The sequence below is a fragment of the Giraffa tippelskirchi genome, chromosome 3 (genome assembly GCF_054371585.1).
Source record: "Giraffa tippelskirchi isolate mGirTip1 chromosome 3, T2T-mGirTip1v1.2.pri, whole genome shotgun sequence".
Classification (NCBI taxonomy): domain Eukaryota; kingdom Metazoa; phylum Chordata; class Mammalia; order Artiodactyla; family Giraffidae; genus Giraffa; species Giraffa tippelskirchi.
The window spans coordinates 30,290,406-30,318,367 of record NC_137277.1 but is presented as its reverse complement, the minus strand read 5'-3'; the positions used below and the strand labels follow the sequence as shown (position 1 = coordinate 30,318,367).

At 46.0% G+C, this 27,962-nt stretch overlaps 2 protein-coding genes across 16 annotated transcripts in view; both read right to left on the bottom strand.

Annotated features, from left to right (window-relative positions):
- Positions 1–9: 9 nt before the first annotated feature.
- On the bottom strand, positions 10–27,440 carry FBXW10B (F-box and WD repeat domain containing 10B). Of its 15 annotated transcripts, XM_081583857.1 has the most exons (15): positions 26,719–27,440; positions 25,161–25,263; positions 24,350–24,526; positions 22,390–22,512; positions 22,167–22,294; positions 21,241–21,363; positions 20,067–20,176; positions 18,061–18,261; positions 14,300–14,421; positions 11,354–11,502; positions 10,243–10,385; positions 5,291–5,449; positions 3,249–3,514; positions 2,135–2,284; positions 10–876 (listed from the first exon to the last, which is right to left on the bottom strand). In XM_081583857.1, the coding sequence occupies exons 3-15, from the start codon at positions 24,501–24,503 to the stop codon at positions 59–61; spliced, it is 2,646 nt and encodes an 881-aa protein (XP_081439983.1). In that variant the 5' UTR covers positions 24,504–24,526; positions 25,161–25,263; positions 26,719–27,440; the 3' UTR covers positions 10–58. The 15 variants fall into 15 exon arrangements, with proteins under 15 accessions (XP_081439983.1, XP_081439984.1, XP_081439985.1 ...); XM_081583858.1 differs by lacking the exon at positions 25,161–25,263 and having other exon boundaries at positions 22,390–22,604; XM_081583859.1 differs by lacking the exon at positions 25,161–25,263 and having other exon boundaries at positions 10–873; positions 22,390–22,604.
- Positions 27,185–27,962, bottom strand: part of TRIM16 (tripartite motif containing 16) — a 49,379-nt gene continuing 48,601 nt past the window's right edge. The window contains exon 7 of the mRNA XM_081583893.1: positions 27,185–27,513. Within this exon, the coding sequence (XP_081440019.1) occupies positions 27,405–27,513 (109 nt within the window). The 3' untranslated portion in view covers positions 27,185–27,404. The remainder of the gene's footprint in view (positions 27,514–27,962) is intronic.

Genomic DNA, 27,962 nt, shown 5'->3' with positions numbered 1-27,962 from the left:
ATCACCATCTACTTGGTTTCCTGTTTATTATAAGACGCTGTAATTTCCCAAGGCTGGTTCAAATAAACACATTTTGTCCAAGTTCGGGGGCCGCGGTTTTCCCCTGCTTTGTGAAGTTGTCAATGGGCAGGCCTTTGATCTTCCTGATCCATGCAGCTCTGCTGGCCTTTTCTGGGTCGACCACTCCAACTGGCTTTATGGCCTGAAACTCTTTCATCCTGGCCTCCTCATACTCTTTCTGCTCCTTCACAGTCAGCAGCATGAACTCTGTGTTCACTCGTAAGGGGTCAAGGGCAGAGTAGAAGCGGGGCCGTTCTTTCTTGGCAACCTGGGCTGCCGTGACCGTGGGCGGAGCCAGCATGCGGTTTGGCTTGATGACCTGCGTGCTGGTTAAGGGGCTGAAGTTGCACACTCCATCAGTTGAACTGGTCGCCCGGTCTTCGCCCTTCGAGCCACCATGGAACCTGGGGCAGATAAGCACCGGCTGGGGGATGGTGGACTGCACTCGGGGGCCGTGTACAGACTTCTTCAAGTTGGGCTGAAGCTTCTGGATTTCGAGGGGAATACTGGTCTGCTTCACTTCTGTGGGAGGAGTGCTGAGTCTCAGTCGGTCAACTGCTTGTTGGACCGCTTGGTCCTTCAAACTCAGGACCTTCCTTGGGTATGGAATGGAAGGTCCCCAGGCATCGATGATCTGGGCCTGGGGCCTCCGGGGATAGGCAAACGCCCCGGAATTATGGGCTTTCTGCAGGGCATTTACGGTCAGGAGGAACTGGTCAGGCGACATGGGAATGCTCCAGGACTTCTTTGAGCGACTGATCAAGTCTCCCGAAGTTCCCAGATACCTTTGCTTTGGTAATTTCTCCATATCATCTGCTTTTTCCAAAACAGAAAAGAAAAGCAAATCAGTGTTCCATGAAAACCATTAAATACTCATGCATGAAAAATGAAATCCATTCTAACTATTATGCAGACTAAGGTCGCTGTTGCCCAATGAACACACCACCATCATGTGAGCAAAAATCCTCTATGAGACGAGCAATCACAACATATTTAACATGAGCTTTTAACAGCTTTGCTAGTATTTGTGTCCAAGTGTGCATTAACATCTAGATATGCATATTTTGGAAAGAACATCTCTATGTTCCACACATTCTTGAAATTCCCCTGTGGAAATGAACTTCACACCCCATTTATGGGCCTTATAAATTTTTAGTGAAGTGTTAGTTGCTCAGTCGTGTCGAACTCTTTGCGACCCTATGAACAGTAGCCCACCAGGCCCCTCTGTCCATGCGATTTTCCAGGCAAGAATACTGGAATGGGTTGCTATGCCCTCCTCCAAGGGATCTTCCTGACCCAGGAAACAAACTCTCGTCTCTCACATCTCCTGCACTGGCAGGCAGGTTCTTTACTACTAGCACCACTTGGGAAGCCCATAAATTTTTAGTAACATACATAGATTTTTAAATAAAACTTGTATAGCAAAGCTTTATCTCCACTTTATTATAATCAAAAAAAAAAAAAACAAATTTGATTCCAAAAGATCTTTGGATGTTTCTTAGAATCAAAACTGCCTTCAAAAAATATATCTCCACTGCAAAATGGAAACTATCACATGGCCAAAAAGCAGCTCCTGAACAGGAGATCCCAAAATGTTTTGAATGACAATAGATCCAAAAGCCACTGGTAAGGACAAGAGATTCATTCCAGCACACTGGTGGCTCCATGTTAAAGAATCTGCCTGCCAGTGCAGGAGACGCAGGTTTGATCCCTGGGTGGGAAAGATTCCCTGAAGAATGAAATGGCAACACACTCCTGTATTCTTGCTGGGAAATCACATGGACAGAAGAGAGAAGAGCCTGGCAAGCTACAGTCTATGGGGTGGCAAAGAATCTGACACCACTGAGTAACTAAACACTTTCACACTTTTCTGTGTGGCCTCAAGTTAGTACGGGGACAATTAGGGGAAATCAGTCACTAAACCAACACCACAGTCACTCTTAGGAGAAGCTGGGCATTTTATCTGTTCTGAATCAAAGATAAGCAAAGTTATTGGCCTGGTGAAAAATTGGACTGAACAGAGAGAGAAAGTGGGGTTGAATTCTGTCACAATGATTCAGAATTAAAGGATCACCTGTCTTCTGATCTCCGGCGACGAGTTTTGCTTCCAAATTCTCCTGCTCAGCACCCGAGCCATTTGCTTCCTGAGAACCCGGTCTCTTCCTGCCATCTTTCCAGGGTGACTTTGGCTTTCCTGGACTTGGAGGTATCTCCAAAAACACGCCTAAATTAAGATTGAGGAGGAAACTGTAGTAATTCTGTAATTCAACCAAGGATGACTACTGGGGCCATAGCTGATAATTCAACTGATCTTCACCCAAATTATCACTTTATTGTTTGATGTTTCTTGTTCCTTGAAGCTAGGCAGTCACCTGGAACCGAAGGTCCATCTAGGTCACCTGCTGACCACCCCCCACCCTGATTTCCTACTGATTATCAAGCTTTAAGTGTTATCTGAAATTTCTAGTGCTCTGTCCTAGCTGATCATTTGTGGTATAATATGCTTGGAGGTGATCTATTGATCTAGTATTTTCCAGGTACGCATGTTATCAACCAGAGGTCTCGAGAGAAGAGCATAATATATCTCGTCTCTGTCCTAAGGAAATAATCATGTACTATATGTTTGGAAAGTGAATCATGAACTATATGTTTGGAAAGTGGTTTCCCAGATGGCTCAGTGGTAAAGAATCCACCTGCCAAGCAGGAGACACTAGAGATGCAGGGTCGATCCCTGGATTGGGAAGATCCCCTGGAGAAGGGAATGCCAACCCACTCCAGTATTCTTGCCTGGGGAATCCCATGGACAGAGGAGCCTGGCAGTCTACAGTCCATGGGGTCGGACACGACAGAGCAACTAACACAACAGCAACATATGTTTGGATCAAGGGCATGGAGGAGAGCGTTGATAGCTTGTTTCTTGTTTTAATGGCAAGTATGAAGGGCTAGTGTCACCTCCTGTAGAAAGAGTCTAATAAATTTGGAAATTAGGCCTTGAAAATAAGCATCTTCCCTTGAGCTGCCTATTAGATTGTGATGTCAAAGAGAATGGTTCCCACCTGCCCTAAAGAACTGGGATGTACATCATTAAGAAACCACTGGCCAAAATATCCCACAAAGAAGCTAGTCCTGGCACCCCCTTGCCTGCTCCAGTGGATACCACAGAGGCTGCCTGGGTTCAGCTCTCTCACCTGTAGGTAATCTGGATGCCCTCAGAAAGTTGCGGGACCTGTGAGGTTTGCTCAACGGGGACTCCTGGGCTGTCTGCTTGCTGGACACAGAATCCCTTGGGCTGTAGACCTGGGTGCTAGACTTGGAGAGGACTTCTGCATAGCTGTTCTCTTCCCTATCCTCCTCTCTGTCCTTCTTCTTTTGTTTGGCCTGCTCCACTGAGTACTGCCACTTGATATTCTCAAACTGGAACAGGAGGACATTGCTCTCCGTGTTGATCACCATCCTGAAACCAAAGCAACATGATTGCCCATAAAAGGGGTCTTCCCTGGTAGTCCAGTGGTTAAGACTCCACCTTCCAGTGAAGGGACCGGGTTCAATCCCTGGTCAGAGAGCTAAGATCCCACACACCCATAAAAGGAACATGGGGGCTGCCACTGCCCTGGCTTTCAAATACACATTAGGACTACTGTCCCATTGGATCCTGAGCCAAGAGATCAGTGCTGGGGAAATGACCACACAAACAGGGTGGTGTAGGTTGTTGCAGGGTCTAGAGTGGAGAAAGGTAGCAGGCCATGCAGCATAACTCATTAGCTCTGTAGCTGTTTTCTTTAAAAATGAGTTGTGAGCAAAGCACACGTGTCCTGATTACTTTGCTTCTCGAATTAAAACATTTTTAAGTGAATTTCTGTTCCTGGAGTAAGTGCTAAGGACCTAGGAACCCGAGGGAGAAAGCTTAGCTACTCTGCACACAGATGTCTGGAAGTTCACTCCTTTCTTAAGCACAGCATCCAAATGCCACATGTCTATTGTCATGATGGGATGAGAAAGCTCTCTAACGGGGGAAGTCTTCAAGCCCTCGCTGACCTTCCACCCCAACCTTCACTCTATCACTCTGGGGTCTCTGTACATACTCTGTGTCCAGACAGGACATTTATATTTGGAAAGGTGGAGGGTTTCCATCTTCCCTAATCCCCCCTGAACCCAGGACCCCCAACATTACCTCCCACCCACTGTTCCTGGGGTTCACAGCATTCACAGGGCACTGCTCCCCACCCTGTCTCCTAGGTTGCCTATAATTGTAAATAAGAGATGGAAATGCTGTGTGCAGGCTCCTTTCTGCTCCAAAAGGCTGTAATTTTAAGACTGTCATGGTCAGCATAAACTCTCCATAAAAGTGACTGGTTATGGTAGGATACACTGGAATGGAATTAGGCAACCATCTAGTTAGAAATCTTTCAGACTTATTTTCACTCAAGCTGACATCTCTCTTTGGATGTCACAAATGAGAAAAAGGTCAGAGGTGACCTCTCTTTATGGATTTCTGACTCCATGACTGAAAGAGTATTCATTTATTGAGCCTTATTACGCAGAAGGAAGGCAAAGTGGTTCAGAGTGACGAGGTGATGTCTCAAGTGAGCCTGTGCTAGAATTTAAAAGTCTAGTTGGGTATTTTTATATAATATCATGTGAACCTAGCATGTAACAACACAGTGCTATATTCAATTAGTGCCACCGTGGTTCTGGTTTCTGTAAACTCCTCTGCTTCCTGGAGAAAGGAATAGCCACCTACTCCAGTATTCTTGCCTGGAAAATCCCATGGACAGAGGAGCCTGGTGGGCTACAGTTCATGGGGTCGCAAAGAATAAGACATGACTAAGCGACTGAGCACACACACCTCTGCTCAGTTCGGCCCCACTGGACATGAAGCCACCTGCCAATGCCACCCCAACCCTCCTGCAAGTCTCTTTGCATCAGAAACAAGACACAGGAAACTGAGGAGCGCTCGGGCTGGATATGGGACCAGAGGGCAGGTGGGGGCTGCCTATTGGCAGAACCACATCCCTGCGGCAGAACTGTATCATGCCCATCACGTGATCAGATCCGACCTTGGCAACAAATGAGCCCCTGAGCCTATCATCCACCGCAACCCAAACTGCAGGTGAGCACAACCTGTGCTCTCCTGCTGCCAGCAAATCCAGGGCCAGTGTCCCAGAGGAGGGAAAAAGAAACCATCCAAACAGACTCGCTCAGGGCCCTGACCTCCTCACTGACCACCCACCTGTTGCCCTGAATAAAGAAGGACAGCACAGGATCACCTCTGCCATTGGCTTTCATCACCTTCAGACAGTTCCCATTTAGAAAATTGTAAATGCGGATCTTGCCATCGGCACAAGCACTGATGACCCGGAGGAAGAGAAGGGCCACGTGGAGAACCTCCCTGGAAGGGAACAGAGTGACGGGCAGTATCCACCTTCTGGTGAACTACTCGGATATGTCTGCAGTCAGGGGGTTTGGTGTGTGGTTGGGACGGGGGGGTGCTCATCATGACTGTCCTTGAAGCGATGTTTGCTATCATTTTGTGATTCTGGATGTAAACCATTAACCCTCAAGACACAGCTGTACTCTCCCCTCACTCTGCAGTTACTGTTCCTGCAACTTGGTCACAGTGCCACAAGGCAGAAAAACAAAAGGGCTTAAGTCACAGATTTTTTTTTTTGGTCAGATATATAGATGACTGTGCTTCTCTCTTAAAAATTGATTTCTTAGCTATCAGACTTCTACAAATGTCATGCTCAGAATTATTTGACGTTTTAAATCTTTTTAAAAGTAGCATTATTATATAAATAAAGAAAAAAACAGACGGAAAATGGTTATCTTTTTAAGAAGCAAAAACCTGGTATTTGAGCAGGTTCTCTTGGTCCTTAGATTAGTGGCTTTCATTCTTTCAGTGAAACATCCTATAGGAAAACTGTTCCCAGCAGCTGAGATTTTTGAGCCCTCTTTTGTGATGACCAGCAGGAGAAGAGTAGGGGATCGGGAGAAGATTTAGATAAATGCCTCTAACAAAATCCCCCTGACAACAGCTGGGTCCTAGCTGGGCTCCAGATGAGTGGAGTATTCAGATCTGAGAAGTGCCATTATCCCACTGCTATTAATGCTACTGAAAAATGGAACTTGATGTCACCAATTTGTTAGATCTTGAAGGGTGCCACCTACACTCATCCAAGTCCATCCATGGACACATTTATATGTTACTTAAGGCAATGGCACCCCACTCCAGTACTCTTGCCTGGAAAAATCCCATGGACAGAGCCTGGTGGGCTGCAGTCCATGGGGTGGCTAAGAGTCGGACATGACTGAGCGACTTCACTTTCACTTTTTCCATAAAGCCATCTCTCATTTCCACTTCTCCTCTCACCCTACTCATATACATAGACTTCCGGTATATTGTCAGATCCTCTTGGGTTCAGCACTTATCTTTGCACACCTTTGCACACCCAGCACCCAGCACATGGCCCAGTCCCATAGCAGGTCCTCAATAAATATTTATTACAAAAGGGAATGTCAGCTCATGTTTCAGTGTATGATCATTGCTAAGGTATGTTAAAACAATGACATCCAACATAGGGAGTTGGGATGGGCAAGTACACACTGCTCTATTTAAAATGGATAACCAACAAGGACCTACCGTACAGCACAGGGAGCTTTGCTCAATGTTATGTGGCACCCTGTATGGGAGGGGAGTTTGGGGGAGAATGGATACATGTTTATGTATGGCAGGGTCCCTTTGCTGTTCACCTGAAACTATCACAATGTCGTTAATTGGCTATTCAGTTCAGTTCAGTTCAGTTGCTCAGTCGTGTCTGACTCTTTGGGACCCCATGGAGTGCAGCACGCCAGGTCTCCCTGTCCATCACCAACTCCCGGAGTTTACTCAAACTCATGTCCATTGAGTCGGTGCTGCCATCCAACCATCTCATCCTCTGTCGTACCCTTCTTCTCCTGCCTTCAATCTTTCCCAGCATCAGGGTCTTTTCCAATAAGTCAGGTCTTCGCATCAGGTAGCCAAAGTATTGGAGTTTCAGCTTCAACATCAGTCCTTTCAATGAATATTCAGGACTGATTTCTTTTAGGATGGACTGGTTGGGTCTCCTTGCCATCCAAGGGACTCTCAAGAGTCTTCTCCAACACCACAGTTCAAAAGCATCAATTCTTCGGCGCTCAGCTTTCTTTATAGTCCAACTCTCACATCCATACATGACTACTGGAAAAACCCTAGCCTTGACTAGATGGACCTTTGTTGGCAAAGTAATGTCTCTGCTTTTTAATATGCTGTCTAGGTTGGTTATAGCTTTTCTTCCAAGGAGTAAGAGAGGGAAAAAAAGATACTCCTTGCCAGAGGAGCACCAGAATGTCTATACAAATATCACACAAAATAGACTCTTAGGCAAAATTGTTAATGGAGACAAAAAAAGAACATTATATAATGATGATAGAAGTGTGAATTTACCAAGGAGATATAACAATTATAAAATCTTTGCTTAGACTGCCCCCAAAAAATTAGAGATAAAACTCAAATTACTAAAATCAGAAGTGAAACAGAGAACATTACTACTGACTGATGGAAATATTGTATAATTAGATAGTGGGAATGGCCACATAACATTATGGATATACTAAAAAACATTCAACTGTACACCATGAAACAGTGAATTTTGTGTCATGTGAATTATCTTAATTTTTAAGTTGTAAATATACATATTCAATTAATTAATATATATTAAAATATGTTATATATAATATATAAATATATATTTAAGGTATTAAATATATTATATAATATATATAAATATACAATGTATACATTTAATGGAATGCAGGTGTTCAGTGTACTGGATAGTCATATTTCTTGCCGTAAATTAATAATCTGGCTTCTTTGTACAAATCAGTAGCATGAATTTGCTTCCTCAGCACTTCATTATGTCCAGCTAAACTATCCAGCAAGGAGATCAAACTGCCCAGCAAGGAGATCAAACCAGTCATTCCTAAAAGAAATCAACCCTGAATATTCATTGGAAGGACTGATGCTGAAACTGAAGCTCCAATACTTTGGGCACCTGATGCGAAGAATTGAGTCACTGGAAAAGACCCTGAGGCTGGGAAAGATTGAGGGCAGGAGGAGAAGGGGACAACAGAGGATGAGATGATTGGATGGTATCACTGACTCAATGGACATGAGTTTGAGCAAACTCTGGGAGATAGTGAAGGACAGGGAAGCCTGACATGCTGCAGTCCGTGGGATCCCAAAGAGTGAGACACAACTTAACAACTGAACAACAACAATGAAGCACTTAACATATACACAGCACTGCTACAGATGAGTGGGAGAAAGGGCCTTACAAATGAGAACACTGCCCATGTCCTCCAAATGTGCTATAACTGTCTATGGATTTGCTGTAAGTATGTAAGGCATCAAGAGCCAATGTGGATGGAGTGTTGGGTTGTCATTCAGTAGAAATGTGAATGGTTTAAGAAGATCTCATAGCTGAGGTATTAATAGAATGGGTTTGATGAAATGGTGAACACATTGATGAGTTTGCTGGAAACAATTATTTTCCAATAACTAAATTAAATCCTACTGACTCATGCTTGGATGGAGAAGGCAATGGCATCCCACTCCAGTACTCTTGCCTGGAAAATCCCATGGACGTAGGAGCCTGGTAGGCTTCAGTCCATGGGGTCGCGAGGAGTCAGACACGACTGAGCGACTTCACTTTCATTTTTCACTTTCATGCATTGGAGAAGGAAATGGCAACCCACTCCAGTGTTCTTGCTTGGAGAATCCCAGGGATGGGGGAGCCTGGTAGGCTGCCGTCTCTGGGGTTGCACAGAGTCGGACACAACTGAAGTGATTTAGCAGCAGCAGCAGCATGCTTGGAAGGTTTTAAAAACATAGTGTTACCATTTTAATGTGACATCACAAAGTTTGAGTCCCTCCTTGAGGTCAAGTTTGGACAAGCAAGATGATAAATCCTGAGAGGTTTATTGATAATCACCCAAGGGTTGACTAAATCACTGAACACTGGCCCTTTCTGATACTACCCACCTGTCAACAATGCAGTTATACACCCCCAGATAGAGAACATACACATATAGGCCCATATCCCCCTCTACTGCCCACAAAGCCAGTCTGCCTGCTCAAGATGTTCCTGTGGATAACCAAAAATGGCCTATTGTATAGCACAAGGAACTCTGCTCAATGTTATGTGGTAGCCTGGATGGGAAGGGAGTTTGGGGGAGAATGGGTACATATATATGTATGGCTGAGTCCCTTTGCTATGCACCTGAAACTATGACAATATTGTTAATCAACTATACTCCAATATAAAACCTTTTTTAAAAATTTAAAAATTAATTTAAAAAAAGAGGTTCCTGTGAAGGTACAAGGAAATCTAGGACCATATTTCATTAAATAACTATCCCTGACAGATCCTCCTGGAAGATCCATTTACTCTCTCAATGAATTAGGATAGCACTTAGCTTCCTGCCATCTCTTATAATGCACTCAGGGGAAGAAGCAATATTCATGCAGTACAAGAGTGGCATAGAGCAGTCTGTAAAACCCACGACTATGGCAGAACCATTAACTGACCACAATGCCCTTTCCAAATAAGCTTAGATAACCTCAGAGTACTTCTTAATTGGATCCAAGCAGGCATCATCACTAAACTGGGATTGGAAATGCAAAATGAAATCCATCTGCTGTCCCGGAATAGAATTGAGCCCACGGGCTTTAAGGGAGCTCTTTCTTTAAGCCCTTAGTTGTTTTTAAACCTTTGGCACCTGGGTCATTTTAAGCTTTCGCAATCACAAAATTCCAAGAATTTAAGTTTACTGGAACTGGCATCATTGAGGGACAGTTCTGCCAATATTCCTAATTTTGATAGGTAACAGATAAAATTTATCACAGGTACCGTAACTAAATTTTCAGTAACTTCTCAAAATCTGCACATAGTATTGTTGTTTCTTAAGAGAAACAAGGGAGGGCAGGAGAGGGGGTGACTATATTGGGCAACAGGTGGAAGAAGAGGAAAGTGGAAATGGGTGAGGAGCAGAGGCGAAAGGGTCAGCAGAGAGCAGTGGGGACTTATCTACAGAGTGAAGTCTAGGTTCTGATGGGAAAATTGGGGTCGGAGGCAGGGACCTGGCCAGGGTGTCCTGAGCACCTACTTTGGATGCTTGAAGGCCATGAGGCACCGCTCATACTTTCCCACCATGCTCCAGGCCATGACCAGGCCATCAGTGCTTCCCGACAGGAGATGCCACTGGTCGAAGTATAGACACTTCACGGCCCCCTCGTGGCCGCTGAGCGTCTGCAAGAAAAGATGCCTCTGTTCTCAGCCCATCTTCAGCTGGAATTGTGACTCCTCAAGGAGCAGAGCTGGAGGCTTCTTGAGATGGATCCCAAAGCCACGCTCCACCAATCTGTGGCTACCACACTGGGAGTTTGCCTGAGTCCACTGCACGTCTGCTCCAAGAAGGTTGGTGGGGTTCAGGCAACCTGCTCTCCAGAGCTCCCTCCCCAGTTAAGGAGGAAGGAGATTGGGGGAGGCCTTGCACCCAGTGGGTCTGTGACCAGGCAGGCCTCACCCTCCTGGAGTGCCTGAGAGGGACACGGTCTTCCTTCCTCCGCTGCCAGAAGGGCAAAGCTCATGTGTCAGCTCTCTGCCAGGACCAGAGGCAGCTTGACATTCAGTAACTGCTGCTTAGACCATGGTAATATCACTGGTGAGAAAAGCCCACCAGCCAGGCAGCCGCTTCTCACTGTGATCCTATGTTCTCGGCACAAAAGATATCTCAGCACCACCCACCAGGAACGGCGGCTGCCCATCCGGCAAGAACGCTTCTTGTGTGTGAACATTTGATCACTTTCTAGACAGCCAACATTCTCCTCTCAGAAGAGAGGAAGAGGAGATCACTGTGGTTTGTTCATTCCCAGACCCCGTGCCAGAATCAGGGTCAAATGTTCCAGAAGAAGAAAAGGTACTTTACCTGTGCTGCCGTGAAAAGACCCCGCCGAGTCCATGTGTCTTGTGGAGTCAGAACGCAGCCTCTACCACCTCCACCCATGACAACATGGTTCATGTGGGCCTTGACCTTCAACCAACTCAGAATGGTCCCTTCTTAGGGGGTCTTCCCCTTCCCTTTTTCGGGACCACCCTCTTTTGGAGACTGCCTCTCAACCACCCTAGGGTGGACTGGGGAGCTACCTGGAGGTGGACTGTCAGTGTCCTCCAGCCTCTCACCCACAGCACTCCGCTCCCCAGTCCCCACCCCTCACCTTTACCAGCTGGGTCGTGACCATGTGCCACACTTTGACCATGCCTTTCTCACAGCTGCTCACGATGTACGTGTCACTGATCCTGATGGCCAGGATGGGGTCTTTGTGTTTGAAGGTCTTTAGGCACTTCCCTGTCTCTATATCCCACTCTGAAAGGGAAGGGGAGAGAGAAAAGAGGGTCCCTGGAGAGGGTGCCAAAGGGGCTCCATACCCCATCGCAGAAGCTAAGACCAGCCGAGCCCATCATGTCAGACTCCAGAAGGCTTCACGAGGTCCAGCACCCCCACGGGTTCACCCATAGTCCATGTACCTGCAACCCAGGGCTCCCCCTCATAGCCCCTGGGAGATCCAGCAACGCATAGACCTTGGCTCTGACCCTGGAACTTAGCCTCCTGGTCTAAGAGGTGGACAGCTCATCTCCAGTAAGCCTCCTCCTCAAGCCTGAAAGATGCTAGAGTAGATTTCAGGAAAATCATGGCAGGTGTTCAGGGCATGATTCCTCCCAGATGCTGTCTCCTGACCCTCACCTCCTACCCACCCACAAAGAAGAGAAAGCTGTCTATATCTATTTACATTTTAAAGTATTTCTGAATCTGACTTTTGGATTTTACTTCTAAGAGATTGTCACAGCTGAGGGTGGATCTACTGCTGCTTCTACACAGATGGTGCTGGAGCCCCTACCTCTCATATCGTAAATGTTGGGTGGATATGAGAGTCCATGGGTGGTGGGAGAACTGAGCTTGAAGGAAGAGACTGAAAGTGGGCATCACAAATTCAGTGATGAGAACATTAAAGCCCCCCAAAGAACCTTCTTCCTCAGGCAACGGAATGAGTATCACAGGACCAAATACTAACCACAGTGCACACCCATCCCACACTAGCCATGAGCCAGGCACCAATCAAAGTGCTTGCCATGCATTAACTCATCTTCACAGGACAAAGCTATTATTACTCCTTCCTGTACAGATGGGGAAACTGAGACCCAGAGAGGTTCAGTAACCTGTTCAAGATCACAGGGGTGGTGAGCAGATTGAACTGGGATTTGAACCCAGGGAGTCTGAGTCCAGAGACCATGTTTCTAACCATTAACCCAAACTATGTGAGTAAGCTTTTCTACACTGATTTTTTGCCCTCACCTGGGTGTCTGCGGGAACTCTGCACTCAATGCATTAGCTTCCCATTGCTGCTGTAACAGATTACTATCAGCTTAGAGCCTGAAAACAACAAACGGATTATCTCACAGAATCACTGCACAACCTCACAAGGCTAAAATCAAAGTGTCAGCAGGGCTGTGCTCCTTTAGGGAGTCTCAGGGGGGCGGGGAGAGGAATCCATGTCCTTGCCTTTTCCACCTTCTAGGGTCCCCCACACACATCTTGGCTCACGACCCCCTTTCTCCATCTTCAAGGCCAGCAACGTTCCATCTCTCTGACCATTCATCCACAGTCACATCTCCTTTTGGTCACACATAAGAAAATGTCTGTTTTTATGGATCCAAGTGATGACCCATGGGCCCACACCAATAACCCTGGGTCATCTCCCCATTTTAAGGTCCCTGACTTCAGTACATCTTCAAAGTCCTTCGTGCCATGCAAGGTGACACAGTCACTGGTTTCCGGGATTAGGATGGGACCATCTTTGGCTGGCTGTTCTCCTGCCTGCCACACTCAACGTGTCCAAAATACAAGCCATCATCTTCTCCTCCATCCCTCCCCTACCCTGCTCTTCCTCCAAGGTCCCATTTCCATCAGTGGTACTTCTGTGCATCCAATGGCCTGAGTTATAAAGTCTGGCCTCACCCTTCGCCCTTCTTCCTTGCTTTTCATCTCCTGTTGGTGCTGAAGTCCTGCCAGTTCTCCTTCTGGAAATCCCACCCCCAGCCCTCTGTATATACCATCTCCTGTAAACTCAGATCTATCCAATAATTTCACACTTGCCTATTCTCAGATATTCTGAAGACATCCACAGGTTCTCTAGACTGAGTAGTATTTTAACTTGTTCCCTATCCCCGCAGAGTTGCCATCTCTCCAAATCTTTCTTCCACAATATCACTAGAGCAGTCTTTCTCAAATATACATTTCATCATACCGCCTCTCAGCTTAGAATGCATTTACAGCCTCCTACATCTTACAGAATAAAATTCAATTTTCAACACAGAAGGCCCTTTATAATCTGGCCCCAAACAAATGTACCTGCCTGATCACCAACACCACACACAACAGCCCAGCCAACTGAGCAGAAGGGAAGTCCCTCAATTCTTCATTTTCTTTCATATTTTGTGATTTCCCTGAGCTGTTCCTTCTGCTTGAAATGCCCTACATGCTCCCTCTGCATGTAGAACTACTCATCTCAGGACCACACTCAAACAGTACTCTGCCTGCAGTGCTTCCCCTTTTACTCTTATTTCTATGGTGACTTAGCCCTCCACAAACTCGCTGGAGTACATGTTTTAGAACCAGACAGCCCTGGGTTCAAATCCCCACCCAACCACTTAGCAGTTTTGACTCAGGCCTAATTGTTTTTCTCTCTGAGTCATGGATCCCTTATCTGCATCCACCCCATAGAATGCTAATGAGACTGAAATAAGATAATGTAAAGCATCCATCGCAGTCCCAAAGTTAGTACTCAATAAACGGCAACTGTTGTCATTCACATATTTACTCTTCCCTCCACGATATATTTATGTACCTGCTGCCATTAGGAGACCATGAGGCTCTTGAGGAAATAGAAAGCCACATCAAAAGGGCCATGACATATGCTGCTTTCCTTACACTTAGCACAGCTCCTAGCATTCAACCAATAGTCATCGAGTGAATGGATCGATGGATCCATAGACAGATGGATGAAGGGATAAGTGACTGTCTGTAGAAATGAGCAAAACAAGTCTTCTGGCAACCCATGAGCTTAGGGAAACATCTTAGAGAGTCTGAGGCATTTCTTTCTCACCTTTCACCTGGCAATCTTTTGCTCCAGAGGCAAGCTTGTTCTTATACACATCCATGCAGGTGATGGTCCCCTGGTGGCCATTGAAGATGCGTATACAAGCCCCACTTTTCAGATCCCAGTATCTGCAGGAATCAGACCACAAAAAAGAGATGTTTTTGAGACTTTCTGAGGGCCCAAGGGTTCAACAGTATAGAGTTCCTTTAGGTTGATAGGTAGTTGGAAGGCATCAGAGTTTCATAATTAAGCTCAGAGTCCAAGGCCTGGATTTGAATCCCAGTTGCAGCACCTATTAGATGTAACTTTAAGAAAGCTACTGAACTTCAGTGAAAACTTCATTTCCTCCTTGATGCAATGGAAGTGATAATAATTATAATTATCTCACAGGTTTATGAAGAATTAAATACAGTAATGCAGAAATTGTCAACTAGGGGTGACATCCACTCCCAGGGGACATGTGACAATGTCTGGAGACATGTTTGGTTGTCACAAGTTGGGCTGCCCTGGTGGCTCAAATGGTAAAGAATCTGCCTGCAATGTGGGAGACCTAGGTTTGATCCCTGGGTCAGGAAGATCCCCTGGAAAAGGGAATGGCTTAATTCCACGGACAGAGGAGCCTGGCGAGCTACAGTCCATTGCATTGCAAAGAGTCAGACACACTGAGTGACTAACACTTTCACTTTTCATCAGGTGGAAGGGTCCCTAGAACAATCACTAGGCTCAGAATCCACGACACTGATACAGTGGTAGAGATGATCTTCAAACAAGAACAACAGAACAATTGACATGTGCCACTAGGATTCAGACTATTTTATGTGCATTTCTAAAGCATATCTAGGGCTTCCCAGGTGACTCTGTGGTAAAGAATCCACCTGCCATGCAGGAGACCTGGGTTCCATCCCTGGGTTGAGAAGATCCCTTGGAGGAGGAAATGGCAACCCAGTCCAGTATTCTTGCCTGGAGAATCCCATGGACAGAGGAACCTGGTGGGCTACAGTCCATGGGGTCACAAAGAGTCAGACATGACCTAGCAACTAAACACACACACAAAGCATATCTAAGAGATATATGGGAAACATGTACGATTCACATGGTTTTTTAATATACAAACCTGCCTGAGGTCTCTCAACCATCATTCATACTGATTTTGTGACAGGACAAAGTATAATGTCAAGAGACTAGGCTCTGGAGGCAGGCTGCCTGAGGTCCACTCCTACGTCCATCACTCACTGGCTGTGTGGTCTCAAATAAGTTACTGAATCACCCGCTATCTCAGTTTCCTCATTTGTAGATTGGGGATAGTAATGGCACTTATCCAATAGAGTTATTAGGAGACTTGGCACATAATAAACAATAAGTAAATATTTCTTTTGACTTGCAGGGGTGGGGGGCATTGTCAGACTTTTCCTTCTAATATTCCTAAAGGTCCTATGGCCTTTATCTGTTCATCAGAGCCTGCTATGCATACATAGTTGAGTTTAACAATGTTCCAGTGGTCTGAAAAAAAAGCATGTTTTGAATTTCTACTTCCTAGCAGCACAGTTAACCATATGCCCAGGTTGGTTTCATAATTTATGTAGAAAAGGTATTTGATAAATGCTTTTAGAAAAATAGGAATGGAGACTTTCCTAGTGGTCCAGTGGCTAAGACTCCATGCTCCCAATACAGGGGGATTGGGTTCAATCCCTGATCAGGGAACTAGATCCCACATGCTGCAACTGAAGATCCCACATGCAGCAATGAAGATTCTGCGTGCTGCAACTAAGACCCATTGTAGCCAAATAAATAAACAAATATTTTTTAAAACTTGTAAATGGATGTTTATAGCCACTTACTCATAACAGACACAATTTAGAAGCAACCAAGATGTCCTTCAGTAGATGAAGGAATAAACTGTGGTCCATCTGGACAGTGGAATATTATTCAAAGCAAGAAAAAAATGAGCTATCCAGACATGAAAAGATATGGAGGAGCCTTAAATGCATATGACTAAGTGAAAGAAGATCTGAAAAAGCTACACACTATACGATTTCAACTATATGACATTCTGGAAAAGGCAAAACTACAGAGCCAGTAAAAAGATTAACAGTTGTCAGGGATTGGGCGAAGCATGAATAGGCAGAGGACAGAGGATTTTTAGGGCAGTGAAAATGCTTTGTATGATACTATAATGATGGATACGTGTCATTATATATTTGTCCAAATGCATACAATGTACACCACCAAGTGTGAACCTTAAACTGTAGACTTTAAGTAATTGCATGCATGCTCAGCCACTCAGTTGTGTCCGACTCTTTGTGACCCCACGGACTGTAGCCCACAAGACTCCTCTGACCATGGGATTCTCCAGGCAAGAATACTGGAGTGGGTTGTCATTTCCTCCTCCAGGGGATCTTTCCAAGCCAGGGATCAAACTCGCACCTCCTGTATCTTCTGCACTGTCGGAGGATTCTTTACCCACTGAGCCATCAGGAAAGCACAGATTATGATGTGTCAAAGCAGGGTCATCAGCTGTAACATATGTACCACTCTGATGGGGAATCTTGAGGACAAGAGAATATATTCATGTGCACGTGCAGAGGGTATATTGGAAAACTTTGTGTCTTCCTGTAAATTTTGCTGTGAATCTGAAACTATTCTATAAAAATTGTCTTTTTTAAAAAGGTAGTTTTGATGCAAGAATAGAAAAGCAAGCCAACAACACTGTGTTGTATTTTTGAAAGTTGCTTAGAGTAGATCTTGAAAGTTCTCATCACAAGAAAAAAAAAATGTCACTATGTGCAGTGATGGATATAACTAAATTCACTGGGATAATCATTTGCAATATATGCCTATATCAAGTCATTATATTGTACACCTAAAACTACATTGTATGTCAATTATACCTCAATAAAAAAATTTTTAAACTCATACACATGGGTACCAGGAAACACATACAGGAATGTCTACAGCAGTAACCTTTGAAAGAATAAAGAGTTAATAACAATGCAAATGTCCACCAACAGAAGAGTAAATAAATGAGTTATGATGTATTCATCCAATAAAATACTATATCTCAGTGAAAATAAGTTAATTACTGCTATGCATATCATAAAGATGAATCTCAAAATTAGTACAAGAGTCAAGTACACATGAATTTTTAAAATACAACTACATTTATGTTAAGTTCAAGAAAGGACAAAGGTAGTGAATATATCTGGAGATACATAAATAGGTAGCAAAACTATAAAGAAATTTAAGTATAAAATTTATACTGATTGGGAGGAAGAAAGAAAAAATAAGAGAAAGGCACATAATGAGATTTTGGGAATGGTAATGCCCTACTTCTTGACCTGAGTAATGAGCACAGGAGTGTTTATTATATTGTTTAAAAATATTTGTACATATACACTTTTATCACTATTTGGCTTCCATACCAGGTTTCACACCCACAAAAAAACTACTTTCCCCTACAGGAATCTGTAAAAAGAAATGTAAATTATGCTTTCATCTAAGAATACTAAAGAAAATACTTTCTGATTCGTAGCCTTCAGCTAGAAACTAGATCTAATAATTTCTATAAATCTATCTCACTCAAAGTTTAAACAATATACAAATTTTTGGTTTCTATCTTGCCAAAAAAAGTGTGGGTTATTCTAGAAGTCAGCATCATTTAGGATAACTTTTGCATAAATACGAAAAAACATAAACGCACATGTGCTTTTTCCACAAGCTGTGTTTAGGCCTGGGCAAGTTGAGGACCACAACTTTCTTGGACCACTTACCTGATACTCAGGTCATAACTCCCACTCAGGAGAAAGTTCTCTTCTTCACACAAGAAGAGGGCCCGGACACTCCCAGCATGGCCTCGAAACCTGATGGGTTTCTCCTTTACACGTATGATGTCTAGAAGCTGGATCTTTCGATTGGATGACACAGCTAACAAATCTCCCCCAGAATAGTGGATTATTCTGTTTCGGTCCCACCTGAGTTGCCAGGAAAAAGATGCACCATGAGAGAAGAGAACCACGGAACTACTTAGTACAGTTCCTTTCACCTATAGTAATGTCATCATGGAAAATCCATCCAGCAAGGGATGTAGCAGAAGGCAAGGCCTAGTGTTAATAAGCCCTGATGGATCTCTACCTCACACTGTAACAAAAATGCATTTCAAGCAGATTTAAAACTTAAACACAAAAGGCACAATTATTTTAACAATTTCTGCTAATGTATAATAAATCTCCAGGACAGAGAACAGAGTATGCAGCATTTTCTGCTTTATTTGACCATGGAAAATTTTCTTCACAGAAAACCTCAGAGGAACACAGCTGAGAAGCCCGATACCCACTGCATATCCCACCGCTATCACTATTGTTTCCCTTAACCAATATCCAGTGAGCATACTACATTAGGGGCAAAGTCTTGTGCTAATAGGTGCTCATGGGAAATACAAAGATGAGTAATATATGGATGGACCCTGCCCTCAATCAGTATGAAATCCAACAAAATAGGGTGAGTTGAATTAATTTTCCAATCACAAGATTATTAGCAAATAGATAAAATATGAGCAGGATGACCAAAAACTTTATTGTCCAAACTGAGATTTTTTTATCATGAAAGGGGACACTATTATTAATTACTCGAGGACCACAGAGTAAAGCAGGGTTGTTTGGATAAACAGGGATGGATTGTCACTCTAAATATGAGGAGCAATTTCTGACATTTTTGCCCTCATTCCATTTGTCGTATCTAGAGTTCAACCTGTCATTCTCTCTGCTAAAGAGCGCATATCACCATACTACTCATAAACACTCAGCTCTGCCTTTTCCCATCTGTTCTGTCTTCCCCCTATTTGACTGGTCAAGATGCAGTTTGTTAGCAAGGTTCACAGCCAAAAATAGAACAAAAGATGTCCTTCACAAAACTTTTTGAATAAAGAGTGAAGTTCTAGATCTAAAATATGTCAGGAAGTTGACATTATGAAAGGATCTTCTTCTGGGATATTCAAATGATGTCACATTACATAGTTACCATAAATACCATTTTCATATTTAACATGAAAAGACACAGTACTTTGCTAGAGTGGGTTATCGAAATATGTATAGCATAGCCCCATTTCTATTTAAAATATGTATTTATACATGCCAAGAAAAAATTTTAGGATAGACATCAATATTAATGGTAGTTATCTCTATGTGACGAGATTATAGAAGAGATTTCTTTTTCTCTATACATTTTCTGGCATTTAGTGGATATTTTTTCCAATGAGGATATATTACTTCTAAAATAAGAATTAAACAGCAAAGATAGTTTTAAAAGGTTTCATGCATGTGAATTGTGCAAAAGGTTGCTGGTCAGTGTACCCAAAATTTATAAGGGCAGAGTGTCCTCCACCCACTAATGTTGGTTGTTGTTTAGTTGCTAAGTCATGTCCAACTCTTTTGCAACCCTGTGGACTGTAGCCTACCAGGCTCCTCTGTCCATGGGATTTCCCAGGCATAGATGCTGGAGTGGGTTGCCAGTTCCTCCCCCAGGGGGTCTTTTCGACCCAGGGATGGAAACCACATCCCCTGCATTGACAGGCAGATTCTTTTACCACTTTAGCGACCAGGGAAGCCCACTCTCTACTGAGAATGGTGCAAAAATCAAGCAGCAAGTCTCCAGATGGGTTTGGGGCTGGAGTTTCACGTGAAGGATTGCTTTTCCAGTGAGCGAGGGTCATGGGAATCCTCAGATGCTTGCGTGGGTAGTCCAAGGGCCCTGGGTCCTAGATTCTGAGCCTAGTACCTACGTGTCAGAGAGGATGCGGATGTTGTAAGAGCCACAGAAGACATTTCTCTCCTCCATCTGCACCTGCTGAGTCTCCTGGTTCTGGTACGCAGTCCACAGGTTGTAGTCATTCTAATAAGGGAACACCCGCAGTCAAAGGACAGCGGCGACCTGACCCAGGGCCCCAGACATGCACCCTGGGATTCCCCCCTGGCAAATGCGCAGGGGTCCATGGCCTCCTCCTCTTCAGGCCGTGGCAACTGCTACGTGGTGATGGGGAGGGGGCCAACCAGTGAGAAAAGGAACCCCTGAGTGTGAAAATACTGAGTCGAGGGTCCTGATTCCTCTTCCATCTCTGATTCTGTGAATGTCCGGTGCCACTGATAACACAACTTTTTTAAACTGAGCCCAGGACCAAGATGCGTGCAAAATAAAGTCACTGGTGCCCCTTGACTGACCATTTCATGGAACCCGGGGATTCATGTTCATGTTGTGTACATGTGACAGCACAGAGCGTACTTGTGGGAACTCAAGGGACAAGTGCAATCGCTGCTGCACGCTCTGTGCCTTGTGTGTCGAGGTCTTCACACATCAGCAGCCCTCATCTCCTCACAGCTGCGTCACACAGCACGTCACCCACCCCACCAAGTATTCTCATCATTTCACAGATGAGACAGCTGAGCCTCAGAGAGGGTAGCCTCGGAGAGGCCCTGCCCCCACGTCCTTCCCCATCCCCAGCCACAGACCTCTGTGGCCATGAAACGCAGGGACAGACCAGTGGTGGGGACACCCAGTGATCCTGACATTGCTCCTGGCTCTGAGCTGCCTGCTAGATGCTTGGTGTCATGGACATAGGAACTGGCGTGGGAGCCGCAGTCAGGAAGAACTCCAAGAAGACACCCAAATGAGCCCTCACTTAACAGATGAGGAAGATAAGGCTTAAGGAGAGGAAATCACTTGCTTATGGACACACAGCACAGGACTCTGGCCTCTCTATTAGGGTACGTCACCTCCCATACCCCACATCCATATGCTCTATCCCATATCCTCCATACCCCACATCCCTAATATGCTCTATCCTGTACCCTCTGATGTCTGACATCCTTATGTGAGGTCCGAGCCTGGACTTCGGCCTTCAGTGGCCAGTAAGAAAGGACGCCCTACAGTCACTTACCCCAGATGACATCAGAACCCACCTTTGTTCTCAGTTTCCACTTCTGATTTTTCACACGTAGGCGCTTCCCATCATCCGTCATTTTCGGAATTGGGATAATAACCCTGTTGGCATAATTAGGGTCTATTCCCCTGGTATAGGACCCCTGGGGGAAATAACAGAAAACAGTTATTCTTTGTCCTTACACTCCAAGAGAAAACTAAAAACTAGTGCTTGGCAGGATCTGAAAGACAGATAAGCACTGGCCCAGGTAGGCCTGGGCTGGAGAGTTGGGCCAGTGGTGTGGGCAGACTGGCTCGAGGAGGATAATGACATCAAACGTCCAGGGAGGACCAGCAAGAACGGTGGGTGGCATGGCTGATTCATGTCAATGTATGGGAAAAACCACTACAATATTGTAAAGTAATTAGCCTCCAATTAAAACAAATTAATTAATTAAAAAAAAACAACGGTGGGGGGTTCCCAGCCTCCAGCATGTGGCCTGCCTCAGGGCCTCCTCGACGGTCTCCTATCCACTCCCTCTGCTGGGAAAAACCCAAACTACCAGGAACCCCTGATTTAGGGTCAGACTTCAGGCAAAAGACAGAACTGTAAATGCCAGAGGTGGTTACTATCCAGGGAAAAGTGCATCATAACCTAAAAATACACTTTGTGGCCTTGTAAACATCTGTGTACGTGAGGCTCTCTTATGGCACAAGCTCCAGTAAGGCTCCTTGGGGAAAGCTCCCAGCTCGGTGGGGCATGGGTAAGTCTCTGCCTCTCTCTGCCTGCAGGGCTTCTAGATGGGGTGCTCCCCACTAGAGAGTCAGTGGTGATCGGGAGTCTGGACGTGAAGGCGGTGAGGAAGCAGCCCACGTGGAGCTGGAGGCCAGCTCAGGGGCCACCACAGACGGGAAGACTTGGCAGATAGGAGGCTAGTCTGACCTGTCCCTCCCAGAAAGGCCATACCTGCAGGAAGGTGATCTGGTGCTGGATGAAGGAGTACATGGACAGGTCGGTCTTGACCTGCTGTGCCAGCACCGCCCAGTGCTGGCTCACAAAGCTACACCTGTTCAAGGTGCTCTTATCCAGCAAACCTGGAAAAACAAGAGGTGGGTCTAGGAACCCTCCCACCTGGGCCACGATGAGGGAGAGGGGGTGCTTGAGAAACCCCCCAACAGGCCCCACATACTTAGGATATACTTGGAGAGGTGGATGGGCAGCTGGCGGATGAAGTCGCAGTACCTGCTGACCCCGGAGGACAGTTCTCGGACGGTGTCCAGCTCCAGCAGCACATCAGTGGCCGGGGCCGAGCCTGATTTGGACACATTGGCTTTTTCAGAAAATAGCGTGTTCATCTCGGAAATACACTGGAGCAACCTCTTCCATTGTACTTCTAGAGGGAACCTGGGGAAGGGGGCACAGCTGGGGCATCTTTGGGATGAGTCCAAGCCCATCCAGAGACGTGTGCTTTCTCCAAGCACTTTTGGGCTTCCCTGGTGGTTCAGCCAGTAAAGAATCTGCCTGCAATGCAGGAGATCCATGTTCAGTCCCTTGGCCAGGAAGATCCCCTGGAGAAGAAATTGTCAACCCACTCCGGTATTCATGCCTGGGAAATCCAATGGACAGAGGAGTCTGGTGGGCTACAGCTCATGTGTGTGTGTGCTTAGTCGCTCAGTAGTGTCCGACTCTATGCAGGGTTGCAAAAGAGTCAGACACGACTTGGCGACCAAACCACCACCACCACCAGGCCCAGAGCAAGTCCTTGCCAAAAGCTCCCCCACCAAAACAGAGCTCATCAGAGTCTACCCTGAGACCCCTGAGTTTTGGTCATTTCTTCTGCAAAAGTGCAAATACAATTTCCCCTAACCAAGCACACAAGCAGTTTTTACCCTTCCCTGCTGGTGAAAAGGCATGGTGTCCAGAGTTCCCTTTAAAGGATCCCAACAAGAAAAGGTCTCACAATTTCAAAAGAAAGGGGTGGATGAAATGAGATGGACAAGATGGTGACTATTACTGAGCCTGGAAGACAGTTACACGGGTGACGATTACACTGTTCTACGCCTTGGAACAGACCCGGATGCCAGGAAAGATGGAAGGCAGGAGGAGAAGGGGGCAACGGAGGATGAGATAGCTGGATGGCATCATCGACTTGATGGACATGAGTTTGAGCAAGCTCCGGGAGACAGAGGAGGAGAGAGGAGCCTGGCGTGCTGCAGTCCGTGAGGACACAAAGAATCAGACTCGACTTAGTAACTGAACAACAACTAAAACAAACCTATTTTTTGAAACTTCAAATTTTCCATATAAAAAGCATTTTAGAATCTATGCTTTGTGTTTCCTATATTTATTCCATGTATGTGTCTTGATTCAAAAACCAACTGAGGACAGCCTTAAAGTCAGAGCCCAGTTCCCCACTGCTCTTATTTCCACCTCAAGACTGAATCCAGGGACAGCCTTGGTGGCCCAGTGGTAAAGACTGCACTCCCAGTCCAGGAATCTGGGTTCAATCCCTGGTCAGGGAACTAGGTCCCTCATGCCACAACTAAGACCTTGCAGAGCCAAACAAATAAATAAAAAGACTGAATCCAGCGCTGCAAAAATAGCTCCTGGTAGGTTGGATTCTGGAGGTGCCCCTCCCTCCTCCCTGTCCCAGAGGTTGGGGGGCTAGACCAAGGGATACAACCTGGGGCAGAGGGAGACTTAGGGTCACAGTGACTGATTTTCATCCCTGTTTCTCACCTCACCAGTGAGCGTATGAATGCTCGGTCACTCACTTGTGGCCGATTCTCTGTGACCCCTTGGATTAGCCCACCAGGCTCCTCTGTCCATGGGATTCTCCTGGCAAGAAGACTGGAGTGGGTTGCCATTTTCCTCCTCCAGGGGATCTGCCCAACTCAGGGATCAAACCTGCGTAGCCTGTGTCTCCTGCATTGCAGCTGGATTCTTTACCAGCTGAGCCACTGGAGAAGCCCACTTATCAGACATGGGATTAAATGAGGGGATAAACTCCAGACTGCCCAGCCCACTTTGTAGACAACAAATGAGTGTGAGTTGCCCACATCTGTTCTCCTCAGATGCCATCAGCTGCCAGCCCCTCCAGGTCCCATGGGACCCCTCCCCTTGGGCTTTCCTGCCACCAGCGGACTTACCAGCACTGGCTGCTCCCCCTCGCACAAGGTCATGCAAACTTGCTTTTCCTGTAGTTTTGGACAACAGGAAGCTTGTGTGCCTGGTTCCGGCTGCCCAGCAGACTTGTGAGGTCTCACACGAGGGTGTATGGCCTTTCTCAGGGATGAAAAACATGTTGGTGAAATCTGGGTCAGTCCCTGAAAAACAAAAGACCAAGACAAGTGGCCCTTGAAGCAGGTGCACGGAGAGGAAGTGCTGAAGAAAAGTGGCTTTAGGTCACTGGTTTCTTTTAAACCTACACAAAACTGACCAGGCCAGTCATGTCTGTTTTTATTTAGGGGCCTCTGAGTTTCTACACAAAAGTCACAGAAAGCCTCTGTTAGCCTTTGCCACCCTGCCTGCACTGCAAACCTCATCAGTTCTCTATATAAGCAAGGATAGAAACTAAGAGAGAGGGAAGGAGGAAAAGAGAGAGACAGAAGGAGGCAGGAGTTGAAAGAGGGATTGCTTTTTTGAAGCACTTACTTAATTTTCTTCAGTGATATGAATAAATTTTCTTCAGTGAAATGAATATGCGCTTGAGTCAAATTAAAAAATTCATTTTTAAGAGAGAAGCTCCCCTAGGAAAGGGGGACCTGTAAATACAAGGAGCTGATTCCTATGGTGGGGGAGGACCTCAGAACAGGGCACATGTATGGACAGAGCCTACTTCCCTGTCTGGAAGGCAGCCTTGCCCATGGGAGATGCTTAGGATCGGAGGCCTGGTTTTCACCCCCTGACTGGATGACCACAACCAAGTCACTCAGATTCACTGAACTTCAACATCCTTACCTACAAAATAAAGGCGCTGGACTGGTCAATCTCTAACCTAACTGACAGGATTCTCTGACTTTCTCCACCACTTCTTCATTCCATATGATCATTCTTTTACTTCCTGGACACACCAAAGAAAGCAAGTGCCTTTATCAGGTTCAAATAGCCCTCTGCATGCGTGCCTCAGCCTCTTCAGTCACATCCAACTCTTTGTGACCCCAGAGACTACAGCCCACATCTGTTCATGGGATTCTCCAGGCAAGAATACTGGAATAGGTTGCCATTTCCTTCTCCAGGGGGTCTTCCAACCCAGGAATTTTTACCCACTGAGCCACCTGGGAAGCCCCTAATAGTCCCCTAGGAAGCTGTAAAGTTTCTTGAAATTCTATGAGTCTGCAAATAGGACCACACTCCAGGACTCGTGGACAGCAGGAATCCCCCACTCTCGAGAGCTCAACCTCTGAATCTCTCCATCTGATGCCCCCTTCCAAACTTCTCCCATGCCGCTAAACCTCTGCTTCCATTTCTGGACCCCCCTGCAACCCCAGTCCCTTGCCTCCTTTCTGGCTGCTTTTGCTGCCCTAGTCCAGCTGGCCAAGACCTTCTCACCAACAGACTGGACCACTAGCTCCCAAAATGAGGCGCACAGACCAATATCAGCATCTCCTAGCAACATGTTAGCAATGCAGACTCATAACCCACATCACACCTGCTGGATCAGGAGCTCTGGGGAGCACCACGGCCACCTGGGTGTTAATAAGCCTTCCCAGAGGTTCTGATACAACAATGATAGAGAACTTCTATCCCAGCCTTATTCAGTCCTTCATGCCTCCAGAAGACTCTTGAGAAGTTCCTTGGACAGCAAGGAGATCAAACCAGTCAATCCTAGAGGAAGTCAACCCTGAATATTCACTGGAAGGACTGATGCTCCTTGAAGCTGAAGCTCCAATATTTTGGCCACCTGATGATCAGACCCACTAGAAAAGACCCTGATGCTGGGAAAGACCGAAGGCAAGGGCGAGAAGCGGCAGAGGATGAGATGGTTAGATAGCACCATTGGCTCAATGGACATAAATTTGAGCCAACTCTGGGAGATAGTGAAGGACAGAGGAGCCTGGCATGCTGCAGTCCATGGGGTCGCAAAGAGTCAGACACAACTTAGAGACTAAACAACAACACCTGACCCAGCTTTGGATAAACTCCACATCCAGGTTAGATTTCATGTCCAAGCAAGGAATACAGTGGAATGAATGGAGATAGGGCTTCCCTGGTGGCTCAGGCGGTAAAGAATCTGCCTGCAATGCAGGTGAGACCTGAGTTCAATCCTGGGAAATTCCCGTGGAGAAGGAAATGGCAACCTATTCAGAATCCTTGCCTGGAGAATCCCATGGACAGAGGATCCTGGCAGACTACAGTCCATGAGGTCGCCAAGAGTCGGACACAACTGAGCTACTAGCCCACCACCACCTGCCATCTGGAAATGCCCCATCGACCTGAGCTTGTCCACATCTCCCGTCCCTTCACAGGCTACTGGTCTCCGGGGACCCCGGGTCTCTCTACCTGTGGCCTCGCTTACCTGAGATGTCACCCCACTCTCTCAGAAACAGGACTCGGACGACGTCAGCGGCGGTGAGCAGCAAGCCCGGGTCGCACATCTGCAGCAGCAGGAGCGTGTAGTTGGCCTTCGTCCGCTGGCTGCTGTTCTGGAGCCAGTGCAGAGCCTCCCGCATCTTCTGCTCCACCATCTCATCCAGCATTTGGTTCCAGGAAGACTGGACCATCTTGCCCTCCTTCCTGCTCAGGTCGAACCGGGCCCTGTGGTAGACCAGATCCTTGCCCTGCGTGGTCTGCAGGAGGGTTAGGAAGTAGTGTAACAAGTACAGGCTGTCCAGTTGCTGCAGGACGCTCACCAGGAACCTCCTCTGGGACCCAGCGCCCACCCTCCAGAACCACTCTCGTGTGGAGAAGATCTTCCAGGCCAGGATACACGTCTCGCACTTCTGGCACACAGGGACAGAATCGTTCCCCTCCTCACAGCGAAAGTAAGGGGCATTCTTGAGCCTGGACTCCAGATTTTCCATGGCCCCAAGAGGACCGGCTCATTTTATCCTTGCCCACCGCCAAACCCCAGACGGACAGGAGACACTGATGAGTATCCCAGCTGAGCCTTTTCTGACACGAACATCTCCCGAAGAAAAGGTGCACTGTTGCAACGGGGTGGAGAGCTTCTCTCTCCCAGAAACTGCCGCTTGAGTCGGGCTTTCAGTACTGACCTCCTAGGAAACATGCCTTTACCGTAAATCTCCTAAGCCTGGCTCTGCTCAGAGGGAGGCAGTTGCTGTATATTCTGAAAGAGCTGGTCATCTCATTTCTAGAACAACAGGAAGAGAGGTGGTCAAATCTAGATAGTGGATGGACCCCTTTTAAACAGAAAACTATATGGTGGAGCCTAGTCTTGAGGCTTCCATTGTTGTTGTGAATGAATTTTAAATATTTATGAATATTAAATTAGATGGAGGCTTCTGTGGATGGCTGTTTAGTTAGAATGATCTTGCATATGTTTATAGCTATCTTCTTAACATCAAAGTGAAAACACAAATGCTTAATATATATTTGTCTAGTAGGCTACAGTCGGACATGACTGAGTGACTAACACTTTCGCTTCAGTTTCACTTCACTTTTCAAGTTACTTAAGTGTTTCAGAATGCTAACCAGGGGACTTCCCTGGCTGTCTAGTGGTTAAGATGCTGCCTGTCCAATACAGAGGGTGTGGGTTCAATCCCTGGTCAGGGAACTACAATCCCACATGCTGAGGAACAA

Coding starts and splice junctions, on each gene's coding strand:
- FBXW10B (XM_081583844.1), bottom strand. CDS start 27,223: ATGGAAAATCTGGAGTCCAGGCTCAAGAATGCCCCTTACTTTCGCTGT. Junction 22,594..24,349: donor AGGGGGAGCAGCCAGTGCTG/GTAAGTCCGCTG, acceptor GGTTCCCTCTAG/AAGTACAATGGAAGAGGTTG. Junction 10,386..11,353: donor TCACGACCCAGCTGGTAAAG/GTGAGGGGTGGG, acceptor CTTTTCTTGCAG/ACGCTCAGCGGCCACGAGGG.